At 40.0% G+C, this 25,468-nt stretch overlaps 1 protein-coding gene across 1 annotated transcript; it reads right to left on the bottom strand.

Moving 5' to 3' along the window:
* Positions 1-215: 215 nt before the first annotated feature.
* Positions 216-23,812, bottom strand: LOC139742456 (DNA (cytosine-5)-methyltransferase 3A-like). The gene is made up of 21 exons (XM_071652994.1): positions 23,737-23,812; positions 19,958-20,059; positions 17,025-18,956; positions 16,736-16,828; positions 15,640-15,747; positions 14,592-14,744; positions 13,676-13,783; positions 12,613-12,796; positions 11,979-12,113; positions 11,291-11,335; positions 10,642-10,721; positions 9,976-10,023; positions 9,458-9,577; positions 8,490-8,703; positions 7,013-7,158; positions 5,775-6,014; positions 4,557-4,642; positions 2,721-2,796; positions 2,069-2,187; positions 1,163-1,300; positions 216-387 (listed from the first exon to the last, which is right to left on the bottom strand). Exons 1-21 carry the CDS (start codon positions 23,755-23,757, stop codon positions 216-218), a joined length of 4,320 nt encoding a protein of 1,439 aa, XP_071509095.1. The 5' UTR covers positions 23,758-23,812.
* Positions 23,813-25,468: the final 1,656 nt, after the last annotated feature.

Below are 25,468 nucleotides of genomic sequence, written 5' to 3'. Positions count from 1 at the left end.
TTTTTTTTTGGGGGGGGGGTTGCTATGATGTGGGCCAAATTGAGTTTGGCAGCAGGCAAGTGTGGGCAGTATGAATCTAAGACAAGGTCTAGAATGGGATTTGTCATGTAGAGATATGGTCTGGTAAAGAGAGGGTCAGGTGGAGGTTGAATTGGGAGGAAATGGGGTCTGGAGGAGGTTGAACCAAGTAGAGGTGGGGTCTGGTAGAGGGCGAGTCAGGTTAAGGTGGGGTCTGGTAGAAGTGCCTTGTCAGTGGAGGTAATGGGTAAGGTGGAAGTATATGGAGTCAGGTTGAGGTGGGGACTGGTAGAGGTTGTGTTGAGTGGAGGTGGGATCAGTGGGGGTGATGGACCAGTTGGAGTTTGAGTAAGGTAGAGGTGGGGTCTGCTAGAAGTTGAGTCAGGTGGATCGAGGTGGAATCAGTGGACGTAATGGGTCAGGTGAAAACGCATGGAGTCAAGTGGTAGGGTCGGGTTGAGGTGGGGTCTGGTAGAAGTTGGGTCAGGAGGTAACGTCTCATAGAGGGTGAGTCAGGGTTAGGTGGAGTCTGGTAGAGGATGACTAGAGGTGGAGTCAGGTGGTGAAAAGGGGTTTGGTTGAACCAAAAGAAGGGGGATCAGGAAGAGGCAGAGTCAAATAGAGGTGGAGCTGACAGAGGATGAGTCAGGCTGAGGTGAGTCCAGAAAGGGTTGAGTTGGGTGGAGGTGGTATCAGTGGAGGAGGAGTCAGGTGGAGGTTGAGATTGGTAGAAATGAGGTCAGGTCATGCAGGTGGAGGAGGAGTCAGTTAGAGGTAGGGTCTAGTAAAGGATCAAGAGTCAGGTTGAGGTGGGGTTTGATAGAGGTTGAGTTAGGTGGAGGTGGGTTCAGTGGAGGTGATGGGTTAGGTGAAGGTGAAGTCAGGAGGTGGGGTCATGTAGAGGTTGAGTAAGATGGAGGTGGGGTCATGTGGAGGTTGAGTAAGGTTGAGGTGGGGTCAAGTGGAGGTTGAGTAAGGTTGAGGTGGGGTCAAGTGGAGATGGGATCAGGTAGAAGTAGAGTCAGGTGGAGGTTGAGTGAATGGAATTAGAGTATGGTGGCAGTGGGGTCTGGTAGAGGTAGGGTCAGGTGGAGGTGAGTGCAATGATGCAGTAGGACTCACAATATAGTGTCATTCCTGATGCCTGCAGGAGAAGTAGTCCTTGAGTGGTGCCATCAGGTGTTTGATGACTGGCACACACCAAGCCTTTCCCAACAGCTTCTGTCGGTTGGTGCGACTTAGGTTACCGATGTCGGTGTAGTGATCTGGGAAACCAAAGAGCCTGGGAAGACACACAGAGACAAAATGCATGCATAGTGATTCAATGCAGAATAATAATTTTATAATAATGATAATAATAATGATAATCATCATCATAAGGTCATATTTACCCAGGGCAGGTAGCCTCTTCAGTGTTGCCAATGCTCTACCAGAGGGCCCTGCTATTATTATTACCCTAGTGTTGCCAGGTACTCATTCAATATACACCTGGGTCAAGAGGGACATGGTGGGTAAAAACATCTTGTCCAAGGACATATAAGCACTGGGCGAGAATCGAACTTGGGTCCTCTGATTGGGAGTCAAGAATATTATCCACTATGCCCCCACAAATGTATGCTGCCTATGTTTATACATACACAGGAAATCCACCCCAAAAATAAATAAACTTCAAAGGATAGAGAAAAATATTCCCTACAGAACAATACAAATATGACAAAAATCAGATACGAAATAAGAAGTTATGACATATTGATATTTCATGGTTTCGAAAAGCATTTCTTGACCAGTCCTTACAAATATTCAAATCAGCAAGTTGACTCTGCTCTCACAATTTCTTATTCAGGACAGAAATGTCAAAAATTTCATATTTCAGCTGTATGAACATAAAATTTGTCTTAAAACCACCCAAAATAAAAAAGAACAAATGTTAACTTCAATATATCTTGGTATGGGAACACACTTTTACTTGTATTAGCTAAAAATAACAATTTTTTTTTAAAATTTCATATATGACATACATGAAAAATTGTGTCTGTACTTTAATTTGTACCTCTCAAGCTCTGTGGCCCAGAGTCCATCCTCCTTGCCATTCATGATGACTGGTAGGATTGCATCCTTGGTCTGTCGGATGGAGTTAGATCGCGTCGTGATGGTGGCAACCTTGGAGAACTGTTCACACAGAAAGTAACATCACAGCATAAACTGTTTATCCCGTACCTATTTATTTTACACTTGTAATCTATGGAAGGGCATTCCACATATATTCTCTCTTACCATCCATGGCAAGCAGAATAACAGATGAGTGTTAAAGGGTCATATAACGCTATCTGCATTTTTCATTCAATCTACAGCATTAACGTTCATCAAAAACAATCTGTCACGGGAAAGAATTTGACGATATTCTGTAAAAACATTTTCACATTCTCTTCATACAATTAACTGATATAATTCAGAGTAAGATTGCATTGACAGGCATTTTGATCAATCCTGTAATCCATGCAACCACTAGAAAACATTAAGCACAGCAGTGTCTCTACAAAAAATATCAAAAGTTATCTTCCAGGAATCAAGCCTAGTTTCTATATTTAGATATCTAATCATTAATTGCCATAAAGAAAACAGTAAGTTTGACTTTCAGTTTATCTCCTCCTGGTAGTACATATGGAAATGTAAAGACAGACACTCTCAATCACTAACCATACCTGAGCCTGTCTGTCACAGTGAGGTTCAAGGCACTCTTGAAGGATGAGGGGATTCCCTGCGGCCGCCACATAAGGGCTGTAATGAAGAGAGATATACAACCAGGCCTCGAATTAACCGATGGCCACCGATGGCCATGGCCGTCGGTGCCCCTCTCGTTGGCCGCAATGCCTTTTGTTTTTTGATCGAAGTTACGGCCAAAAAAAATGTGCCCTTTTTCTTGGGGCCGTGGTGCCCTTTTAGAATGAAAGTTATTATTTATGACGTATGATATGCCCTTTCTCAAAGTCTCTTTAATAAGCTTGAACAACTTTCCTGATCTCAAATATCATACCTTCAGTTCACTCGCGTCCCGATATATCTGATTCAAACTCAAAGTATCTTCCCGAGTTACGAGACGACGTGTACGTACATGTACGCCCGACCGGCTTTTACCGTCCCGACTGCCTCCGCAGCGCAGCGGCCGCGAGTATGTACTAGCTAGGCAGCGCATATTCAGATAGAGAAGTAAAGAGTGAACTCCAAGTTCACCAAGAAAAAAGAAAAATCCCACGATGCCAAGGTGTGCCAGACTGGGGAATGGGGAGGGGTGGAGAGAGAGAGAGAGACCAATCAACAGAAGAAACCGCGCGTACTGGCGCATTCTTGGAGGTCATGAACTGTCTGTCACAGACTAATCATAGCAATCTACACGCGTGTGCAAATTCCTTTGCCTTGTGGTTTTGCCAGCCAGCTGTCGGAATGTGCTTTGAAGTTTCATGGCAGCCTGGCCTGGCTGGCCTGAAAGGGTGTCGAGTTTCAATCAATACCTACTGTTGTTTTATTCCTGTTTTAAAAAATGTCGTTTCACCTGATAGAAACGCGGAGATCGGGAATGTGTTACAGCTGTAGGGAAGAGGTTTTTGTTGTGTGTTGCACTGTGTGTGTGTGTGTGTGTGTGTGTGTGTGTGTGTGTGTGTTTGTTTGTTTTTCTCGGTTTGTTTTTCTTCTTTCTTTTTTCATAAACACCAAACATGCCCTTTCCAATGTGGCCTTGGTGCCCCTCTGACTGACTTAAGTGCCCTGGCCTCTTGGAAAAAGTGCCCTTTTCTAAATGGCCTTGCCCCTCCAAAATCCTATTTCGAGGCCTGTACAATATTGTACATGTCATCTCATACAGGCTCACTTAGAGATTCACAGCAGCCATTCAACCCTTCACACCATTAACACTAACCCCTCCCCCTTAAAAAAAAGATAAAAAGTGAAATAATTCATAATCACAACAGTGGCAACATTCACACATTAAACCTACAAAGATTCCAAGGAGCAATAGGGAGACAATTGTGTGGTACATACATCCAAATTTGGTTCTCATAGTACTAACTTAGCTGTATCACTTTTTGATAGCTGGGAGCTTTTGTTTTGTTTAATTTTATTTTATTTTGGGTTATTTTACTGTTAATCCTTTTAGGGCTTATGGTGCCCATTTGGAGAAACTAAGAGCCTATTACCCTAGGGATACTACATGTGTAGTTCGGTGAAAATTTGTCATGGGATTTTGACATTATGGTGAAATTGTATGTTTATGCACAACACACGCCAGAAGCCAGACGATCATCGCAATACCTCACTTGAGCTCTTGGCTCAGGTGAGCTAAACAGCATGTGGGTAAAGATTATTATTGATAGTGAATTCTTGCTGCCAACACGCAATACACATCCATGCTTCAAGAAATTCATGGGTTCATTCAAGATTCAATAAATTCACCTGCACTAACAAAATAGTTATTAGATTGTACTTAAATTTGAGAAAGAGGAACTGATGACTGTACAAGTCAATAAAATTTGTGATGGTTTTACCGATGCATCCCTGGAAGATTTCCCCAATAGTAGCGAGCTCTGTGTGACGGGGAGACATGGCGGGCATCAATCATCACCGGATGACACTACAGGCAAGATGAAAGCAAGAAAGAAGTAAGTCCACACTGGTATGCCCTATTTTGGGCTACTCCACAACAATCAACCAACAGCATTTATGACTACACACCGCACTTTGCAATATACATTGGTAAGAACAAAAACTTTGATATACTTTTTTTTAAACATTTCACTACTATTATTTTTACATTTCACTATTTTTTTTACGGGTCATTTTTGAAAATCTATTTCACAGTAATATTGACTTCTATCAAGTAAGTTGGATTTGGGATAACACAAATCAACAATTACTTCTAATTACCTTTGAAGGGATGGTATAGTTTTGGTTGAGATGATTATTCAGGTTTTGACTTTTTGCAAGATAATTAGAAACTACTTCTATGAAATATCAAAGAGCATTCAATTCTAAGAGTAATTCAAATTTTACTTGATGAAAATTGGTTTTCAAATGGCTGAGATATCCAAAAACAAAGAGGTCCTAATAAAAGGTGGGACCCACCTTCTATTAGGACCACTTTGTTTGCTTTGTTTTTGGATATCTCGGCCATTTTAAAAGCGATTTTAATCAAATAAACTTTCAATTCCGCTTAGAATTGTATGCTCTTTAATATGTCATAAATGTGATTTCTATTTATCTCACGAAAAGCTAATACCATTTTCAACTTTTTCCTTTTTTTTTCACTGTCTTAGGCAAATCATTATTTTCAAACAGGAAACAAAAGGTTCTACGTTACAAAGAAAGTTTGCTCACAAAAACCAAGAATTGTGCATTCCTGTAACATGGGCTTTGGTAAAATGTCACTTTCAACCGTAATTGCACATAATGACCAGTTGATGTATACATAATAATGTTGTTTATCTATCACTGCTGTATACATCAGAAGGCTCTGGAACAAACAAAAAAAAAAAGAAAAGAAAAAGAAAAAGAAAAAAGAACTGATTAGGTAAGCCATCTCAAACTTGATATTTTGATACCATTTTGAAAACTATTGCAAAAACAGCATTCTTACTTACTACCATGCAGCAACATTCTATGCATGTGGAGCCCAGATATCAGCCTAAACCCCAACCCCCTTATCACCTTCTCCCCCTGTAAACAGTATCTCTAATGACAGCGGGGTCAAAGCCTGCCAACCTCACCTCCAGGAATCGACAGATGGTCTGCTTGTCCTTACGACCCATGTGCACCACATTCTCAAAGAGCCAAAAGAAAGGTCGGGGGTCATCTGGGCCTGGCTCCAGGGCCTTGAGGATGCGGTAAAACTCAAAGAAGAGGAGACCCGTGCCCCCCTCCAGACCTTTACGGGCGGGGTTGACCACCGAGAGGTCATTGCAAGGACTTCCTCCAATCAGGAGGTCAAAAGGTCCCCAGGAAGCCAGCTTTAGGACAGGAAGTGGGGAAGGTCATCATATGTTAAGCACAAAATGAATTGATATATTAATAATAATAATAATAATAATAATAATAACAACAACAACTATAATAATAATAATAATAATAATAATAATAATAATTATTATTATTATTATTATTATTATTATTATTATTATTATTATTACTATTACTACTAGTACTACTATCATTATTATCATCATCATTATATAATTATTATCTTTATTATTTCTTTGGCCATACAATTGCTATATAACATACATACAGGGGTATATTCAGTATTGTATTGCACTATACACAAAACTGATGTCAAAATTAATGTACAAAGGAGAGTGGTTAAGTACATCCAATATACTTGTATTTTTGTAAATAAAGTAATGTTCAGTAACTAACATAATAACTTTCTGCAAAATGTGACATGAAGCTGTTATGAGTAAAATATGAACAAATTCTCAGAATCACTCTCTGCAGTGCATATTTCATGCATTTTTGGGATATTCCTTGTTCACCCATAAGATCACAAGCTAATATCAATTTCAATGGGCTAACTGTTAAAAATTAAGAAGGCAACACTTTCAACAGTAAATTATACCTTCCCTCTACCTAGCACTTTGTTCACCCATAAGATCACAAGCTAATATCAATTTCAATGGGCTAACTGTTAAAAATTAAGAAGGCAACACTTTCAACAGTATATTATACCTTCCCTCTACCTAGCACTTTAAAATTTTTAACATTGATAACTTATGGCAACTTTAAGAGGACCATACACTCACCATGTCTGGTAGTCACAACAACATGAATACTGTACGTGTTTATTTGTCACCAAAGAAACAGAATGCCGTTTATTACGATTCAAACAGTACATTCTTTCCTCTGATCATTTCTGCAGTCTTAACATTCCCAGAAAATGACAAAATGAGCACTGAAAGCTTCAAATTCTAAACAGCAGAATAAATTTAAAATACGAGACCAAACAACTGACTTCCTTTGTGGTGATTTTCTGGACATCGCCAATTTGCTTGATCTCCCCCTGCAGACGAACAGCGGCCACCATAATGGCCTCATCGCTGATCTCCGACGCCACGTAGCAGTCGACGTCGAACCCAAGGTCTCTCAGCACAAGCATTCCTGGAAGAAAGTTTTAACTAGATATATCGCTACGGCGACTGATATGCCTCCGCCATAATGCATGGTTCTCCTAATAGGTCTATAGTACAATGTCTTGACAATGTGTGATGACAGTTTCACACAATTGGCAAAATATTAAAATGACAGGTTTGCCACAAATGTGCTGAATGTTCACTTTCCTAAAACTAGGTTCAATTGGATGAATGATTAAAATGTCAGAGTGCAGGTATTTGGGGAACTGATGATTTTTACTTGACTTTTGACCCTTTTATAAGTTTATGCATTGAGTAATTTTCAAGGTATTGAGAAAAAGTATAATTTCAGTATCAAATGGGAAAATAGCATTATCTAAACCTGGCCTTTGACCTTTGACCACACAGTTCCAAAGAGAATCACTGCTAGGTTGAACATGCATAAATATGTAAGTTTCATGATGATACCTTGAGTTACTTTTGAGATATGGAGGAAAAAGTGCAATTCAGCACTTTCACTTGACCTTTGACCTTTTGACCTTTGACCTTTTGGCAAGAAATTTCCCACAAAATATATATTGGGTAATACATGCATACATCAAGTTAAAAAAAAAAAAAAAAACACCTTCAGGCATTGCATAAATATAAGGAAAGTAGTTATATTTTGAGGAGTTGACCTTGACGTTTGACCCCCTGACCTTTGAACCATGACCCCCAACTTCCCTAGATAATCACTGCCCATTGGAACAAGCATATATACTAAGTTCCATGAAGATACCTTGAACCATTTGCGAGATATGGAGAAAAACATGAATTTTCAACCTTTTTTTTCACAAAATAACCTGTGACCTTTGACCTTTGACCCTGTGACCCTAAAATCCAAACAAAGTATTATCCCCCCAGGATATACCCTCATACCAAGTTCGATGTAAAACCACCACATGGTTCTTGATATATCGACAAAAACAAAACGGGACGGACGGACGGACGGACGACCCGAAAACATAATGCCTCCGGCCACTTCGTTGGCGGAGGCATAAAAAAGATCTACACCTTGCCCTGTAAATGTTGGATTGAGGTAGTAGTACAAAGGGAGATGAGTCCTGTATACCTGGAGAAGGTTACATCTCAGTGTGTAATTCCAGCCTGAGTAACAAAATGCAACAAGAGACAGTACTGGAGATCACAAATGGGACCTTTGTTTTGACTGTATGGAGCCATCATTTCATGGTTCATAACTTACAAACACAGAGCCATGCACAAAAACTCACAAGAGGGTGTGATACACACACACACACACACACACTCAATACTTTGATACCTTTGATGTTCATGCATACTTCATCAGCGGTGGCTCACCTGTGCCGATGCCATCAAACAACGAGAGCACTCTGATTGGCCGTCTCTCTGCAGGTAGGTGTGGCTTATACACACGGAGGGGTGGGAACTCCATGAACTGGTCCTGGTTGAAGAACTCCACTAGTCTTTCCTGCCAGTCAACCCGTCTCTTCAGGTAACCATGACAATCTATTGATGAACACAGGTAGCAGGACCAGGGGTCTTGTTGTGATACCTGAATTGGGTAGATCATAGAAAAGGAAGATGGTATGAGGTAAGTGCTTTTACGGAAATTTGTAGGGGGAGGGTAAAGATTTATCAAGACCTTTCTGATAAAAAATCACAATCAAAAAGGGAGGAATTAATCATGAATATGCTAGCAACCATCAATATTTCCTTTCCTGATTTCCTTTTATTGTTTTTTTTTTTTTTTGGGGGGGGGTGTTTGATGTTGGAAGATAGAAGAAATTTGAGTAAATGAAATGAAAATCTTGTGTAACCTTACATAATAGGTCTACAAGTGCTTGACTTTAAATAAAATATATGTGTTGCACTTCTGGTTGAAAAAAAAAAACACCTTCATGACTGCAATAAGGCACATGGAAGAAACATAACATAACCTTATCCATCTAAGCAACAGGGGTAGAGTAGGCCCTATAATGCCTTCTTTATCAAGCACTAGAAGATAAAACATGGAACAAAATGGACAATTCAATAAAAAAACTATTAAAAAAACTATAAAAAAAAACTAGGATAAACACATGGAAAAATGTCTGACATGGAGGTACCCTGGGACCATAGTTGTCTGGTATAAGCCATGATGTATTAATCATTGACATTTTGTCGTTTAGGTGTTGTTCTTGAGCATGACATTAAACTGATAACCAATGCTAATATCAAAATTTTGACTTCTAAAGTCTGGTACGAGAATCAAGAGAGGAATGAAAAGGAAAGGTGGAAAGATTGATCCATGGTGTGTGTTTCTTTACCCTCCTTGATTCCAGTGGTCCAACAAGGAAGTTCATGCAGTCAGTGCAGTAAGAGTGGTAGCAACCAAGGTTGCCACACAGGGTGATCTGCTTGCCCTCAGCACAAATACAGCAATGAGCCTGAGATAGGAACACGTACCACTCTACAATTATTCTCAACATCTATTAAAATATTAATTGATATCATATAATGAATGCTTTCTTTGTAATCGTCTTGGCAAACATCAAGCAATATGTTCCATATGAAATTTAGTTCACAGATATGCCACTCAAATACACTGTGAATTCCCATTTTTATCTTGTAAGTAATAAGTTTGCTTAGCTAAACACACATATCATGAATGGGTTGAGGTGATTTTCAAAGTGTAATTGTTGACAGAAGCAACTGTACAAAAAAAAAAAAACACACACACAAATAAATAAATAAATATATATATATATACATATATATATATATATATATATATATATATATATATATATATATATATATATATATATATATATTTCTAGCTTACCTGATACCCTTCACAATCATAGAGATATGCCACTTCAAGGTACTCGATCTGGGGAAAAAATACATGTAGAAATCTGTCAAATTGTGCAAAAAATCACCTTAAATTTTAGTCTACATGAACTTATATTTATGCAGTCCAATCAATGCTAGCCATAAAGAATCAACATTGAATACTAACACTCACAGATACTATTATGTGGAAGCTATTAAGAGGTGAATTCTGTTGACAATGAAGTGTATTTCATTATCACTCAAGTGTTGCAAATCATTAACAATGAGCGAATAAGACTAATAGCAGGAATTTAAGAGTTTGACGAAGAAGAAAACAAAAATATCACTTGGATATATCCACTTTCCAAGTGTCTAATGGGTAACAAAGGTTCAACTACAATGATATTTCTGTAATCTAGGCTGTTGTGAATAAACTGCAGTGTGTTTGAATTGTACTGGAATTCAGATAGACCATACACACTGAGGAGGAGGTGGCCTTAATTTTCCAGTGATCATGAAAAGATCTCTGCAGTGTTGTGTCTGAAAATTGACATTGTGGAAGGTCACAAAGAGAACCAATGAGCTTCTGAGAATCTTTGGACGATATTTTTACAGCTATACGGCTCCCTTTATGCTGCATTCATCAAGAGTGCCAGGTTGAAGAGAGTTTACGCACCCTGCAGACTTCACAAAGACCACCATCAAAGAGCGGATGCTTGGTTGATAGCGACAGACTTCCACACCCAATACAGATCTCTGGAAAGTTTAAAAAGCTAGAAGGGTTATTTGGAAAAACTCACAGCTTTCAAAAAAAAAAATTCAAACAGTCAAGCATTTTCACTGAAATATCTGGGTTTTTTTTTTTTTAATAATAATTTTAGTGTAATTAAATCAAACAAAGTAAGTTTAACAATCAAATAAATAAAAATAATAAATTATGAAGTGCTAAAAGAGATGAGCAATCTAAAGAAAGACAATATGAGTGATTCCAATTGTTCTAAAAAGTTTTGTGTCAGTTTCACATTAAACATGGTAAGCAGAAAAATTCAAATTAAAGATTACGTACTGTGTGACCATACAACCCTTTCTTTATAAGTACAAGCTCCATACCTTCCCTCAAACCCACTCCCTGAATGTATTTGAGATTTATCAAACAAAATGACTGATGCAACAACTATGCAAATACACTGAAAAATTCCAATTATCAGATTTATAAAGAACTGTTCAGATTTTCAGCCTTTTACCAGGTCTCCATATCTTACTGACACTTCTGTAAAATTTTCTGGAATAGCAAAGACAGTGTGAAAGATCCAAACATTACATACCTTCTACTGTCCACTTTCCATCCCGCAATTCCTTCATTCTTTCTTCTGAAAATAAAAGAAATAAGCGTGCTTTCATGAGATATTTGTGATGTGCATATTGCTGTACATATGCCAAACATCACTTTAACCCTAATCAGGCCAGGCTCTTTTGGTTATGCTAAAACCGGAGAGGGGCAGATTCTGCCCAGAAGTATCTTTTAGTCAAATTTGTGCAACATGACTTCCATGGCAATAATGGAATATGTTATTATTTTTTGTTTATATGAATGGCCATCTATGAAATCCACACTTCAGGAATTTGAAAACTGTTGTTAATAATAAAGTGAATCATCTATATCAAAGCAACTGAAGCTGCTACTTCTTTATGAAGATTTTGACAGAAACAATGTGCTGTTTAACCTGTAACCATAATCGTCATTTTGTAGATTGTTCCTTTTCTAAGCAACCGTGAAATAAACATAAATGTGCACTAGTTACAAACTTAGATTTTATTCCAAATTTTTCCTACAAACCTGACATAGACAAGCAGGCTTAAAGATAATGCAAATTTTATAGGATATTTTTGATTCCATATCTGCACTTTCCAATCCACTGGCCACCTTCTTCTAATTCAAGAGTTTGCTCCATGTCACAAATCAAATCAGGGAGTTCCAAACCCACTTCAGAATTAAACGTTTAACAGTCTAACCTCTGACATCCATGAAAACTTCTTTTTCTGTTTGTTTCCTACTGTTACTCTTGCCAAGTGTGGTCCCACTTCTCTCTCCCACTGGGCTGGATGGGGCAGGGCTCTCTGGAGGTGGAGGTGGTGGTTGCTTTTCCTCTGCAGGAGGTCAAAGAATATGAACATTAAACTCTAAATCTCCCGTATGAAATGACAGTCAAAATTTAACTCTCAAACACCTTTTCTACAGTAATCCATCTTTCAACTGCAATGAGTGAGAGAAAAATCTCCTGCATAACAATGGCCATGAATGCCCTCTGACTGTCTTCATTTGTGTTTCTAATTTTCTGATGTTGGCTACATAGTGATGAGTTTGAATGTATACTTCTAGTCAGTGTCTGTAGATTACACAGACAGAATGCATGTGTCAAGATTATCTTTGAGATTTGCAACATATAATTGATTTGTGGAACCTGTTTTTAGGGTTCCCTCCGACTGTGTGCATGAGACTTTGAGTCTCACCTTTCGAGCTTGAACTCAGCTGCACCTTTTACTACAAAACCAAAAACATATCACAACAACATCATGCACTGAAAAGGATTAGGAACAGAATCCAACTAGATGATATAGTCCACATCACAACACACGCCCACATCACCTTCTGAGGGTCTGATGCTGGTACTTCCCCCTGAGGGGAATCCCCCAAAGGCCCACTCCTTCATCTCCTGGAACCGTAGCAGCATCTTGGTCTTCTTCTCCTGCTTCTCCTTGGCCCCCGCCCCGGCTGGGAGGTCGTCAGGCTTGGCATTGCGGAAATCCTTGCCACATCTCTCTGCCGCAACCTTTGGAGGAAAAAAAAAAAAAGGAGAGCAATAGAGGAGCTAGAGGCCCTACATTGACTTACACACAAAATTCTTGAGGCAGCTAGATGATTGCTGGTATTGGAAAAGCTCATATTCAATTCATAAACAATTAGCATCCTCTGCTTTGAAATATAATGGGATAATGGGGATGACATCCTTGAAGTTCCCCCTCTCTTTGTTTCTGTTTTTTGTTTGTTTGTTTGTTTTTTGTTTTTTGTTTTTTGTTTTTTGTTTTTTGTTTTTTTTTTTGGGGGGGGGGGCAGGTTGCTGGAAGAAATACCTAGCTGCTAAATATGTTTTCTTACTACCCTATGACTGAATGTTTGCAGTAATGCTACACTAGGACTGCAAAATGATATTATGACACATTTAATTCAGTGAACTGAGTTTGTTTTTGTTTTTTTCAATATCTAGAAGGAAAATTCATTTTGAGTCGCCAAGATACATCATTTTTGAAGACTGACTCAACTCATTGCTTATGAGACATGATATCCATTCATTTGATACTTGGTAGACCTTAGTAATGGGTCAAATATACAGATCTTGTTCTGGGAGGAAGGGGTGGGGTAATGGTCTAGCTGATAGGATGATGGGAAGATGTATTGAAAAAAAAAAGATCATGGAGGGTGTGACGAGGGTGTGATGGGGTAATTCAGTAATGCTGAAACATAATAAGAGGATGATGGCATGGTGGAAAGATGAGGGAATGGATATGCGTGATGAGTTAGATAAGATTATGTAATAAGGGTTATGAAGTGATGGCATGACATAACAATGGAAAGAAGTGGGAATGGTGGGGTGATGGTTTGATGAGTTATTGGTTTGAGGTATCAGGGAGGGGTTAGGTGAATGACTTACATTGAGAGCTTGGTAGCAGGCCTTCTGATACAGAGAGAGTTTTTGGAATGATGAGCTGCTGAAGTACTCGGGAAACTTTTCAAAGTCCACAATCTGACCAAGGCTCAGCTGTAAAGAGACAGAATGATGAAAATGTGGCCAAACCTTAATCTTAACCACAACAAATTAAAAACAAAAATGCCTGCAGAATTGAAAGACATGTCATTTGACAACTTTCCTCAAATCATGTGATATTATGATATCTCCCAAAATTAGACCTCCTGCTTAGATAAAAATGCTTTAACATTTTTTTTAAGGCAATTATGAAACATCTGCACTTTGGTTAATATACAAAAGACGTATGTCAGTTACAACAAAGAGAGATCATTTGGTCTCAAAATGTAAATACCCAAGAAAAAAAAATGCATTATACAATTATGAACCACACTCATTCATACATTGCAGTTGGGACAAATCTGTATCAGAACTCCTGCAAAATGAGACTATGATGATTGTTAACCCATGATTGAGTAGCTCATATTGCTTTAACATGCATATATCCCATAGACACCTGCTCGGGTATACCCAGAGGTAGTCTTGTAACGGGTTAAAATAATCCATCTACAAAACAAAAGTAATGATTCTCATTGACATATATGCAAATGGAGTATCAATACAATATCCTTACTTAATCTACGCATAGCTTTGGCCTCACTCCACACATATATACAGCACAGACCGCTTAAAGGGAAGAAAATTTTAAAAATCAGTCCTAGACAACTGTCACAAATATTTGTCACTTACAGTTGGTATTAGATTCAAGTAAAATAAGGTAATTGAGCAGTAAAGCTTAAAAGTACTTGAGTAGCATGTTGTTACAACAATCAGTCACACACACAAAACCATGTTAATAAGGTGGATTTTAAAATATACTTACAAGAGACACCTTGTTGTCCCCATACCACTGCACCCATCTGGAGAGCAGAGGGGGCGAGTCTGGAATATTGCGGTCATAGTGATGAATGACCTTCCCTGGCCACCAGCAGTAGCCCTTCATCTTGCCCAGTACCAGCTGGCCTCTTGGGAAGGACTACAGGAAGTGACAAGAAAGAAGGTACAGAAAATAAAGGGCTAATGAAAACATACACATTAATCAACTTGGATAGTTTAACAAGAGACTTGGGGGTCTCGCACTCAACGAGTATTGTAAATTCACCTGCCACACAACCTTGTAGACTATTACCCATGAAGAACATCAAAAACTTGGGGAGCTTTTGGGGATTGTACTCCAGGTGGGCATGGTGTCCATTTGTATATTCTATATCATACAGGCAATTAAATCTAGTACCAAGTTCATAGGAAATTTGATTTATTAAAAAAAGAAAGAAGATCAAATTATAAAATCTGGTTACAAAATTGGTCCTGGCCACAAGGGGGCTACCCCTGGATCTGCTATAAACAAACTTAAAAGCACATTCACTAATGTATATTGTACTTACTCAAGAATATTTATGGTTTTATAGAAGACAACTTTATCGACATTTTCTAATTTGAGGATTCTAGGCCCCCATGTACAGCATGGGCCAATTTGTAGAAATATATATTTCTATGATCCTAGCAAAATTCTTGCCTAAGTTAAATGTAAATTTTTACCATCATATGCATTTTCAAAAAGAAGATGAAAATTGGATCCACACATCATTCTGGTTGTAGATGAATTCTTTTTTTTTTAATTCCTGGATTTGAGAAACATGGTGCTCATTGAAAAAAAAAAGAAGATGATCCTATCACCCTGAGAATTTGATTAAACCTGTCAAGTTTGGTGAAAATCTATCATGAAGTTATCAAGAAGTTGAAAATGTGAGAATTGGGCTCCAATTTTGCCCCCCCCCCCCCCCCTTCCAGGGCCCCTCAGGGGACACCCCATGATCCACAAAGACTGAATTCTTGATCATAATCTTTACACGTGCTATTTGATTTATCACCTCATCTCTGGCTGCATCTTCTTTCTCTTGTACTGGTGTGGAGGTTTTCTTCTGGTTAGCCTTTGCCTTAGCTGTCATATCCTTATCATCTTTGTCCAGTGATGATGGCTGCAAAATAAGAATGAAACAAAAAGCATGCAGTTCAGGATTATTTATGAATCAATTCAAGCCTTTTTCACTATTGAAAGACTAAGATACAAAACAACATTCCTAAGAATCAAACACAACAAATCAATTGAATTTTCTTACTAATACAAAATGCAGGCTTTCATTTTGGTATTCATAGATTTCCTTTCAAATATATAATTTGTGGTATATGTCACATAATAGAGTAAACCATCAAAAATTTATGGTAACACATGGTTCTTATGAGGCTTGAATGCTGAAGATTTATTTCTATCAATAACAAAGTATAAAATCATCACAGAAATAGCTCATGGGATATGTAATCCAAATCCTATCACTTAAAGTTATTCAGGACAAAGAATGCATTGCTTAGTTATAATCTATAGTCCACCATGATGTTATTATGAGTTGCTGCAGCTGGGTGGAAAAGACCATTCCCGCGTTCACATTAGACCCCGTATTGCGGGGACAGTCACCAGAGATCTTACCTTTTTTACGACTGACCGTCCACACTATGCTAACTCATCTGTCCCTGAGCTGTGGAAGCAATTGGGGCTTGCGGTGAGCTCTGCCACTTGAAACCAGGCATAGCGCATGCGCACATTTCATGAAAACAGCTGGACGCTTTGAATTTCGCCTCACGGAAAGGTTACTCTCCCTCCACATATTGTCTCTAGACCCGACTTGCTTCGAGGGGATGAGGGGACAAGTCCCAGTGAGCGTTCACATTATGGTTTTCGAGGAGAAAGTCCCCGCGTCACGAGGAATGATGTGAACGCAGGGCATGAGATATCAATTACAAGGTCCCTAGTTCAAGCCTCTTGGTAGCAGAAGCTATTCCCTTAATAGACACTTTATCCTCACTGCTCAGTCTCATGGCTGTTTGCTCACAGGCATGCATTCATTGCTTAATTATCTAGCTGCTATGTAAAATAACTTAAAATTTGAAAATATTAATTTCAGGAATTACCTTTGCCACCTCCCTGGGTTTCTTCCGTTTAATGAGTTCCAACTTTGGCGTCACAACACAGGTCTCAGATGGAAGATCCTTCTCAATCTTTACCTTCCAAAATAATCACAAGTTGTGTTAGTGTAGTTGATTAAAACGAAACTCGTACACTGACATATTGATTACATCCCTCTGGCTACTACAATCACAGGCATATCATACTGAGAAAGTATTTTTGGTATGACTAGCTTGAAGACTTAATTTCTAGCAAGTAGGCTGAAAAAGCCGTAAGTACAGCAATGAGCCTTACCTCCGAGACCATCTTTTTCTTGGATGGGGTTCCTTTCTTGACAGGAGATTTCAGGCTGTCCTTGGTTGTGGACTTGCTACCGTTGGTGCCAGGCGTCTGACCAAGCTGAAACAAGGTGATCTTCTGAGGACACTGTCTCAGAGATGCCTCCCATCCACCCCGCCCCCTTCGACCATCAGAATGTGATTCTTTCTTGGGTTGCTTCCTAGGCTCACTGTGTACCGAGTCCTTCCTTGTGCTCTTACTTTCCCCACTGTTCGCAGTCTTGCCGACCATAGCATCAGGTTCACCTTCCAGATAATCAAGGAACTGATTGATAAACATTTTTGGAGAAAGGAGCCTACTGCCCTTAGTTTGCTCCTGTGTGTCCTGACCTGGTCTCTCATTGGTCACTTTCTCCTGGGTGACAGCTGGACATTTACACACTGCTGGAGTACCATCTTTAGCATTGGATGGAGAGGTCTTTGTGCTTGGATTGTCCTGAAAGGTCAAAAGACCCTTATCCTGTGGCTCTGACGAAGTTTCCAATGGACCTAACTCCTGTAGTTCACCCATCCTTGGGTACTTCAGACTGTCCTTGAGGAAAACATGGCATGGAGACGTGACTGGTTTGTTCAGATTAACCCTATTACTTAATGGAGGCCCCATCTCAAAGACTGGACTTTTCACAGGAGATGGAGTCTGCTTCGGCTTTTTGTGACACCCTTTGCCTGCTGCAATAATTGAAGGGGATATCATAGATTCCTGTTTGGACTTCTTTCCTTTGCTCTTCTTTTTCTTGGGACTTTTTTTGACCTTGTCACATTTTACCTCCAGTCGAGAAGCCAAGTCTTGAGGGCAAGAGGCATCCTGTGACCGTCTGCAGACTTGCAGCATTTCCAGTCCAGGAAGAAGACTGTCAAAGGTGGCAGACATTGGGGAAACATCTTCTGCCAGAGAGCTATCCACAGGTGATGAGGAGTCAAGCAAGGTCTTCTCTCCATCTTGAGCTTTCTCATTTTCCTCTAAAGAGCAAACTGAAAGACTCTGGAAGCGAAGACCTTCAATGTGAGAAGGTAAGTCTTCACTGCCTTGAAGATCTTGGCTCATTCCAACTGAGCTCGCCGCAGAGAGCATGGGGTCGCTGTTCATTGCAATCCTCAAGTTATCACTGGACTCATCTGACTCCACATATCCAACTTGAATTTGATAGGCTTTGATTTCCTCACACTCCTCTGATGTCTCACTGACACAAACTTTCCCATCATTTCCAGAGATGCTTGGCACACTACCGGTACCTCCTGCAGAGGACAAACCATTTGTTCCCTCCTTGAATGGAAATCTTCTCACATTGAGTTCCTCCTGATTATCTTCAGACTCACAAGGGTGATAATTCTTTCCCGAAGCTTCCCTCATGGAATGTAATGACTTGTGTCTGCTTCTAAGTTCTCTTTTCTTCCTAATTGCTGGGTTAGGCGTTTTCCTTGCCTCCATGTCTGCTGCTTCATCACTTGTAGAAAGTTTACCCTCGTGTGGCATTTCTGAGACATACTGCCGCTGGATGTCTTCCCCTTGTCCATAAGATGATAATGAATGCTCTTTGCCTCTCACATCTTGGCTTGGAATGTGATCATCAGATGATGCCTTCTCTTCCTTCACACCATCTGGTTTGGAAGGTGGAATCTCCCCTCCAGCTCCCTTTGGAATGTCTGCTGCACTTTGGGTAGTAGATTGCTTGCATGATGCTCCCACAAAGTGCATTTTGCCAACTCCACCATTATCCTCCACCACTGCAGAAGGTGAGTCAGCCAGGGATGCTGCAGGGCTGGAAGCACTGGAGGATCTTTTCAATCTCTTGGAGCTTCTTAGCACAACCATATCGTCTTCTAGTTCCCGTTTCCTGACTTCAGGAAGAGAGTCTCCTACCTGCGACTGCATCTTTGAGGAAGTGCTCTGAAAACATTAAAAAAACATTGTGGCAAAATTAGACATATCAGATCTAATCAAGAGGGAGATATCAATACAACAGAGACATCTTTCACTGCACTTCACACTCTGTATTTCAAAACATCCATGAAGCACACATGACATTTTCTTTTATGACCCAAGGTATCTTTTTCACCTATCAATCATTAGCACAGATTAACTTAATCAAATAATAAAAAGTATTTCAGAAGTAGTGACTGTTATAGCCATTTGTTGGAGATAAGATAGGAAGTTGGGGCAGAACGTATTGCAGGTTGCATATGGATTTGAGCCAGCCTTTCCGCTATAGTAATTTGGTGCTCTTGTTTCTGTTTCTGTTCTCTGATGACATACACATTTTAACACCTACCATCCCACAGTGAAACTAGAATTAACCCCATTCAAAGAGGGAAATGAAATGCGGATTCCATATCTATAAGAATTAAAATGTAAAGTTCAAAGGTTGGTAACTCAAATATATGCAAAGTTACCTCAAATTTCCAACTGCATAAAACTCTGTAAAAAAAAAAAAAAGTTGGTTCCAAACAGTTCTATGAATATTGTGGTTACCATTGCACTGGTTGGAAAAAAAAAACAAAGTATTTGAACAACATGTACATGGACTTTGCAACAGACCAACCACCTAACGTACGGACTGACCCTAAATGACCAACTGACCACGTGTAGACTCCCACATATCAAACTTTGTCCGGGAATGATGCCAATGATAGTTCTGACATATTCTACAAATAAAATAAGAAACATTCATTCTAATTTGTCATATGATCACTTGCATTTTGATCAAGTTTTCAATGATATAGGCGACGACTGCTCCCGCACCCATCCTGCACCCCAGGTGTGGAGGAGCATTCTCAAAAATTAAACGGTTGAGGGCGAGCTAATTTTGCTATAACATGCATTTCCCATAGACACCTGCCTGAGTATACTTGGGACTGGTCTTCAACAGGTTAATAAACACAACAATTTACCTTTAGAAGACGCAGGAAGGCCGGTCCATACTTGACAGAGATGCGGAGAGCTGTGTGCTTCTGTTTCGTCCTGTCCCAGGTGGGGAACACCCTCAGCAACACCTGATGTAGGTAAAATTATCCACACTCCCGTTATAACGAACATGGTTATAATGAAATTCCGGTTACAACAAAGTGAAAATTCAAGCCGCAACATTATCAGCTCTATTTGTATTTTTCATTATCTCCGCCAAGGGTGGAGGTTATGCTTTCATTACTGTTGGTTTGTTTGTTTGTTTGTGTGCAAAATAACTGAGAAAAAAAAAATTGTGCACGGATTTGGATGAAACTTGCAGGAAAGGTTGAGAATGACACAAGGAACATATTATTAAATTTTGGTAGTGATCCGGAAATGTTTATGGATTTTATGACGGATTTTCGATATTTTGGCAGGAAGGGTCAATGAACTTGGGAGTTCAAGCTGCATATTTTTGAGGTATTCATGTGCGCACTTAAGTGCGTGCTCTAGTTTCTGATAGGGCGAGGCGCACTGCGCAGCTGAGGGTTTGTGACATAACAAAGGCTTCTATATTGGGAAATCGGGCGATTTTTCAGTGGGTGGTAATCACTGATCTCTATGGAAGAGCAAGATCATCGGTGGAAAGTAGCTGCTTGGTGGAGGTCTGCGATCTCAGAGTGCTTTTCTAGTTGTTAATATGAATTTAAGACAAAATTTTGAACACTGCCTGTCCGGAGGACTTTGTTATATAATTGGAGTCCACTGTACTTCATTACGGTGTGCTCCTGTTATGACAATAATGGTTATTATAAAATCCTTGTTACAAAGAAGCAAAGATTCAAGTCCCAATATTATCATCTTCATGTCTTTGTATGGACCACTGTTCGGCTTTAACAAAATAATGAAAGAAAATTAAATTCTTTGTACAAAGCTTACAGCAGCCCGGATCTGCCAGATCGCACGTGGAGAGAGGTCTCCTCGCTCTCCACCGAAGTCAGACATCCTACCTGTTTTTCATCACATTTTGTGTGCTAAACACTGGACATTCCCGTTGTTGAAATGAATAAGTTTCTTACACTACTTATGAGTAATTTCTGGTAGATTTATACCACTCCTTCACAAGTGTGGTCTTTCTTTCATAAATATGAAAATGATACTTAAAAGGAAACGTTCCGCTTAAGCAAAAGCTCAAGCTCATTTTACAGAGCTTGGAAAATCGTAAGCAATTGCTAGCAAGAACTAGCAAATGGTATGTTTTATGCATACGTTTTTCAGCAAATGCTTGGTCTCTAAGCAATTGCTTGCGGGCAGCAAGCAATAGCTTGTGCTTGCTAGCAAAAGCTTCTGCTTTCAAGCAATTGCTTGTTTTTATGCATACGGATTCAAGTAAAAGGCTAGCACAAGCAATTGCTAGCGTTTATGCATTCGGCCCACTATTTAGGTGGAGGCAACATGACAAGTGAATATGAGGACTGATTGAATGTTGCCAATACAAAATCTCTGAGAACACCACACAATGCCACATGAGAGTGAAAGCTGGTCATTTTTGCTAATAAGGGCTTCCAAGTTCATAGTTTTGATGTTCCATATAAACAACAGAAGATCACAGGGCATCCTGATCAGTGAATTCTCTACCTATGTAGTCGTTGCATGATTTCTTTCGATCTGTAATACACCCTATTTCACATCAACACGCTATCTACCTATAAATTTCTTATCCACTACCTAAGAAGAAATGGTTTCACCTTCAGGACTTTTGCTCCTCTAAAGCAAACCTTATGAGTTCAACGAAGCATATTATATGTGAAAAGTTACGACAATGGTACTAGTAAGGTGTCATTAGAAGACGGGCATAACATAATACCCCAATTCCACAGAGATTTTCTCATTGGTCATTTGTCTCAAGCAAGTTTGCATTGCTTCCGGCGACCCACCGAAGTGTATCGGATTGCAATCTGATGAATCTGACTTGGTTGGTCGACTATCACACAAGCATCAGACATGTCACCCGTGATCCTCATCAGACTATCTTGCCTCATAGCATCCCCCCCCCCCTCCCCCGACATATCTGACACTGAACTGATAGTCGACCAACACAAGTCGGACCTATCGGACTGCGATTTGATACACTTCAGTGTGTGGCCGGAAGCAATAAACTTAGCTTCTGATGAGTGACCGATGAGAGAAAATCTCTGTGGAATGGGAACATATCAAAAGTCAAGACATCAGCAGATCCTAATAGCATGCCTTCACAGACAAGTTACTGAATTAAAAAGTTCATTACAAACACAGCAGACCATTTTGGCTTTAATATCAAACAAGAGACCCGTGGGTCTAGCGCTCACCTGAGTATAGCAAGTTCACCTTTCACGCAGTCACTAATCTAAATTATTCACAGCTCTACCAAAATTTGACGAGGCATTCTCAAGTGGAAGATGAAAATGTACAATAAGGGCCCAATTTTTTCAAGATTCCTTAATTTGGGGGAATTGGGGCCCCCTGGGGCCCTCTGGGTGGGGCATGGTGCCCAGTTTGATAAATTGAGATCCTGACCACCTAGGGATGCTACCTGCCAAGTTTGACAAAAATCCATCATGAGGTTTTCAGGAAGAAGATGAAAATGTACAATTCAGGCCCCCATTTGGACCCTTCCAACCACCCCCCTCCCCCCTACCCCCAAGAGGGGCACCCCTGGATCTCCTATGAACAAACTTGAAACTATCAGTCATTAATGTACTCACTCATAGTATTATCTCAGCTCTATAACTTCTGATTCTAGAGAAGATTTTTAAAGATTCTTTCATTTGGGGGGTTTGGGCCCCCTGGGGGCCCCCTGGGCGGGGCATGGTGCCCATTTTAACAAATTGAGATCCTAACCCCCTAGGAATGCTACCTGCCAAGTTTGGTGAAAATGGGTCATGGGGTTCTCAAGAAGAAGATAAAAATGTACAATTTAGGCCCCATTAGGACCCCTCCTCACCCCCACCCCCCCCCCCCCTGGGTCCCAAGGGGGCACCCCTGATTCTGCCATGAACAAACTTGAAACTACAGTCATCAATGTGCTAACTCATAGTATTAACCTAGCTCTATCACTTCTGGTTCTAGAGAAGAAGGTTTTTGCGGATTCCTTAATTTGGGGGGGTTTGGGCCCCCTGGGGGCCCCCTGGGTGGGTCATGGTGCCCATTTTAACAAATGGAGTTTCTAACCCCCTAGGGATGCTACCTGCCAAGTTTGGTGAAAATGGGTCATGGAGTTCTCAAGAAGAAGATGAAAATGTACAATTTAGGCCCCATTAGAACCCTTCCCCACCCCCTCCCCTGGGTCCCAAGGGGGGCACCCCTGATTCTGCCATGAACAAACTTGAAACTACAGTCATCAATGTACTAACTCATAGTATTAACTTCGCTCTATCACTTCTGGTTCTAGAGAAGAAGATTTTTACAGATTCCGTAATTTTGGGGGGTTTGGGCCCCCCTGGGGGCCCCCTGGGTGGGGCATGGTGCCCATTTTAACAAATTGAGTTCCTAACCCCCTAGGGATGCTACCTGCCAAGTTTGATGAAAATCGGTCATGGGGTTTTCAAGAAGAAGATGAAAATGTAAAAAGTTTACGCACGACGGACGACGGACGACGGACGACGCACGAAGGGCGATCGCAATAGCTCACTTGAGCCTTTGGCTCAGGTGAGCTAAAAATCCTGACTTCTGTTCCTTTATTCAATAATCTTAATGAAAAGCTACTTGTTTAGGAGTCGGGAGACCAGTCATATTCATCAAGTACCTGCTTGCTTGGAAGCCTCATCCTTCCTGGACAGTTTGTCGAGATGTTCACTCTTCTTCCCTTTTTCAGTAGTGTCCTGCTGGTAGGAAGCCTACAGATGCTTATGTGTCAACCTGGAAACAGATTTAGCACATACGGATACTGTATCATAAAGCCAAATCCTTCTACAGCAGTGGTGTATAGGTGTGACAACGTTCTGAAGAATTAGGTTCTTATAAAAATGATTTGGATGCAATGAAGATATTCCATAAAGGGAGTTCTACAATCAACAGGAAGAAAAAGCCTTTACAAATTGACATTTCAAACATTTCCTAAAAAAGGGCACTTTCTGAAAATACTGTATTATATATCTCCATACACCTAATGTTTACAACCATTATTGAAGGTTGGACATTTTCTTTTTCTCGAGGTTTGTTTCTGTTTTTATTCTGATTTAAGTGTGTGTTTCTATTATGGACACCCCGTATCACCTCGCATCACCTACAATTTTGTCCCCTGCATCACCTTGTATCTTGCTTCTGTCCAACATGTTTCTACTGAGCAATAAAATATGCGGTGATGCCAGGTACAGCAGGTAATGTGAGGGAACTTGCAAAATGTAGTGAACCAGAAAGTTGCAAATCAGATAAGATCAGATAAGGTCAATGGCATGCCTTATGATCCACTGAATGACATGCAGAATCATCCCATAGGAATTTTAGACTTCAAGAATGTTGTTACCCACACTGTTTCTACTGATAATCATCCCTCTGTGCAAAACTTCACATCACCCACTACCAACATGTTTCTACAGAGGAAAAATTTGGTGTTTCATCACTTTGAACTTTAATCATTCAGTAGAAACGAGTCATATGCATCTAGTATGAGCCAGCCTGCTGTGGACACCACACTGAGAGTGGAGCTACTATATCTAATAAAATTAAATTTTCACTTTTCATTTGCTGTTTCAGATAAACCTCAAATTCAATGTCTGCCTACACATTCTCCTCCATATTATAAAAGTTGTATATTTCTTTTTTTAAATGACCTCAGCTGTAAGCCTGAACTATCTCTTCCATATACCAGGGCTCGACACTAACGGTGGCGCGGTGGCCCGGGGCCACTAAAAACGCACGTCGGGCCACCGAAATTTCAGAAAAGAAGAATTTGGTGGCCTGATCGGGCCACCAAAAAAGGTCGAGTGTTTGCCTTTGGGCCACCAAAAATAAAAGTTAGTGTGGAGCCCTGCATATACAAATAATGTCACAGCTGAATTTGAAACAATGGGAATGCAACATTTTCAATCATCAGCGATAACATCTCTCCAGTATCATAAAATAGAAATAAAAATGTATATTCACATGGTTGCCAACACTAAAGAAGAGACAAGGGTGAGACAGTGCAAAGTTACAAGGAAGTGGATGGGGTGGGGGGGGGGGGGGGGGGGGGGTGGGAGGGGGGGGGTTATGATCCATGTGGTGGTATAGGGGTTTCTTCATTTTAACCCGTTGAGGATGGGCTAATTTTGAAACAAACACATTTCCCATAAAGACCTGCCTGAGTATACTCGGGGCTTGTCCTCAATGGGTTAATATTGAAACTATTTAATCACTCAGGAAGATTATTTTCAGGAGTTTTCAGAGTAATTTTTTCCTCAGATTGGATTCAATCTACTGTAAAAGTGGAAATTTTTGCAGTGTTGAAATTTTCGCGCATTTCACGCAACGAGAAACTAGCACGAAAAAATAAAAGC

This window comes from Diadema antillarum, unplaced genomic scaffold (genome assembly GCF_040938485.1).
Source record: "Diadema antillarum isolate AM-2024a unplaced genomic scaffold, OU_Dant_1.0 seq00001001_RagTag, whole genome shotgun sequence".
Lineage (NCBI taxonomy): Eukaryota > Metazoa > Echinodermata > Echinoidea > Diadematoida > Diadematidae > Diadema > Diadema antillarum.
This window is presented reverse-complemented; position numbering and strand designations above follow the sequence as displayed.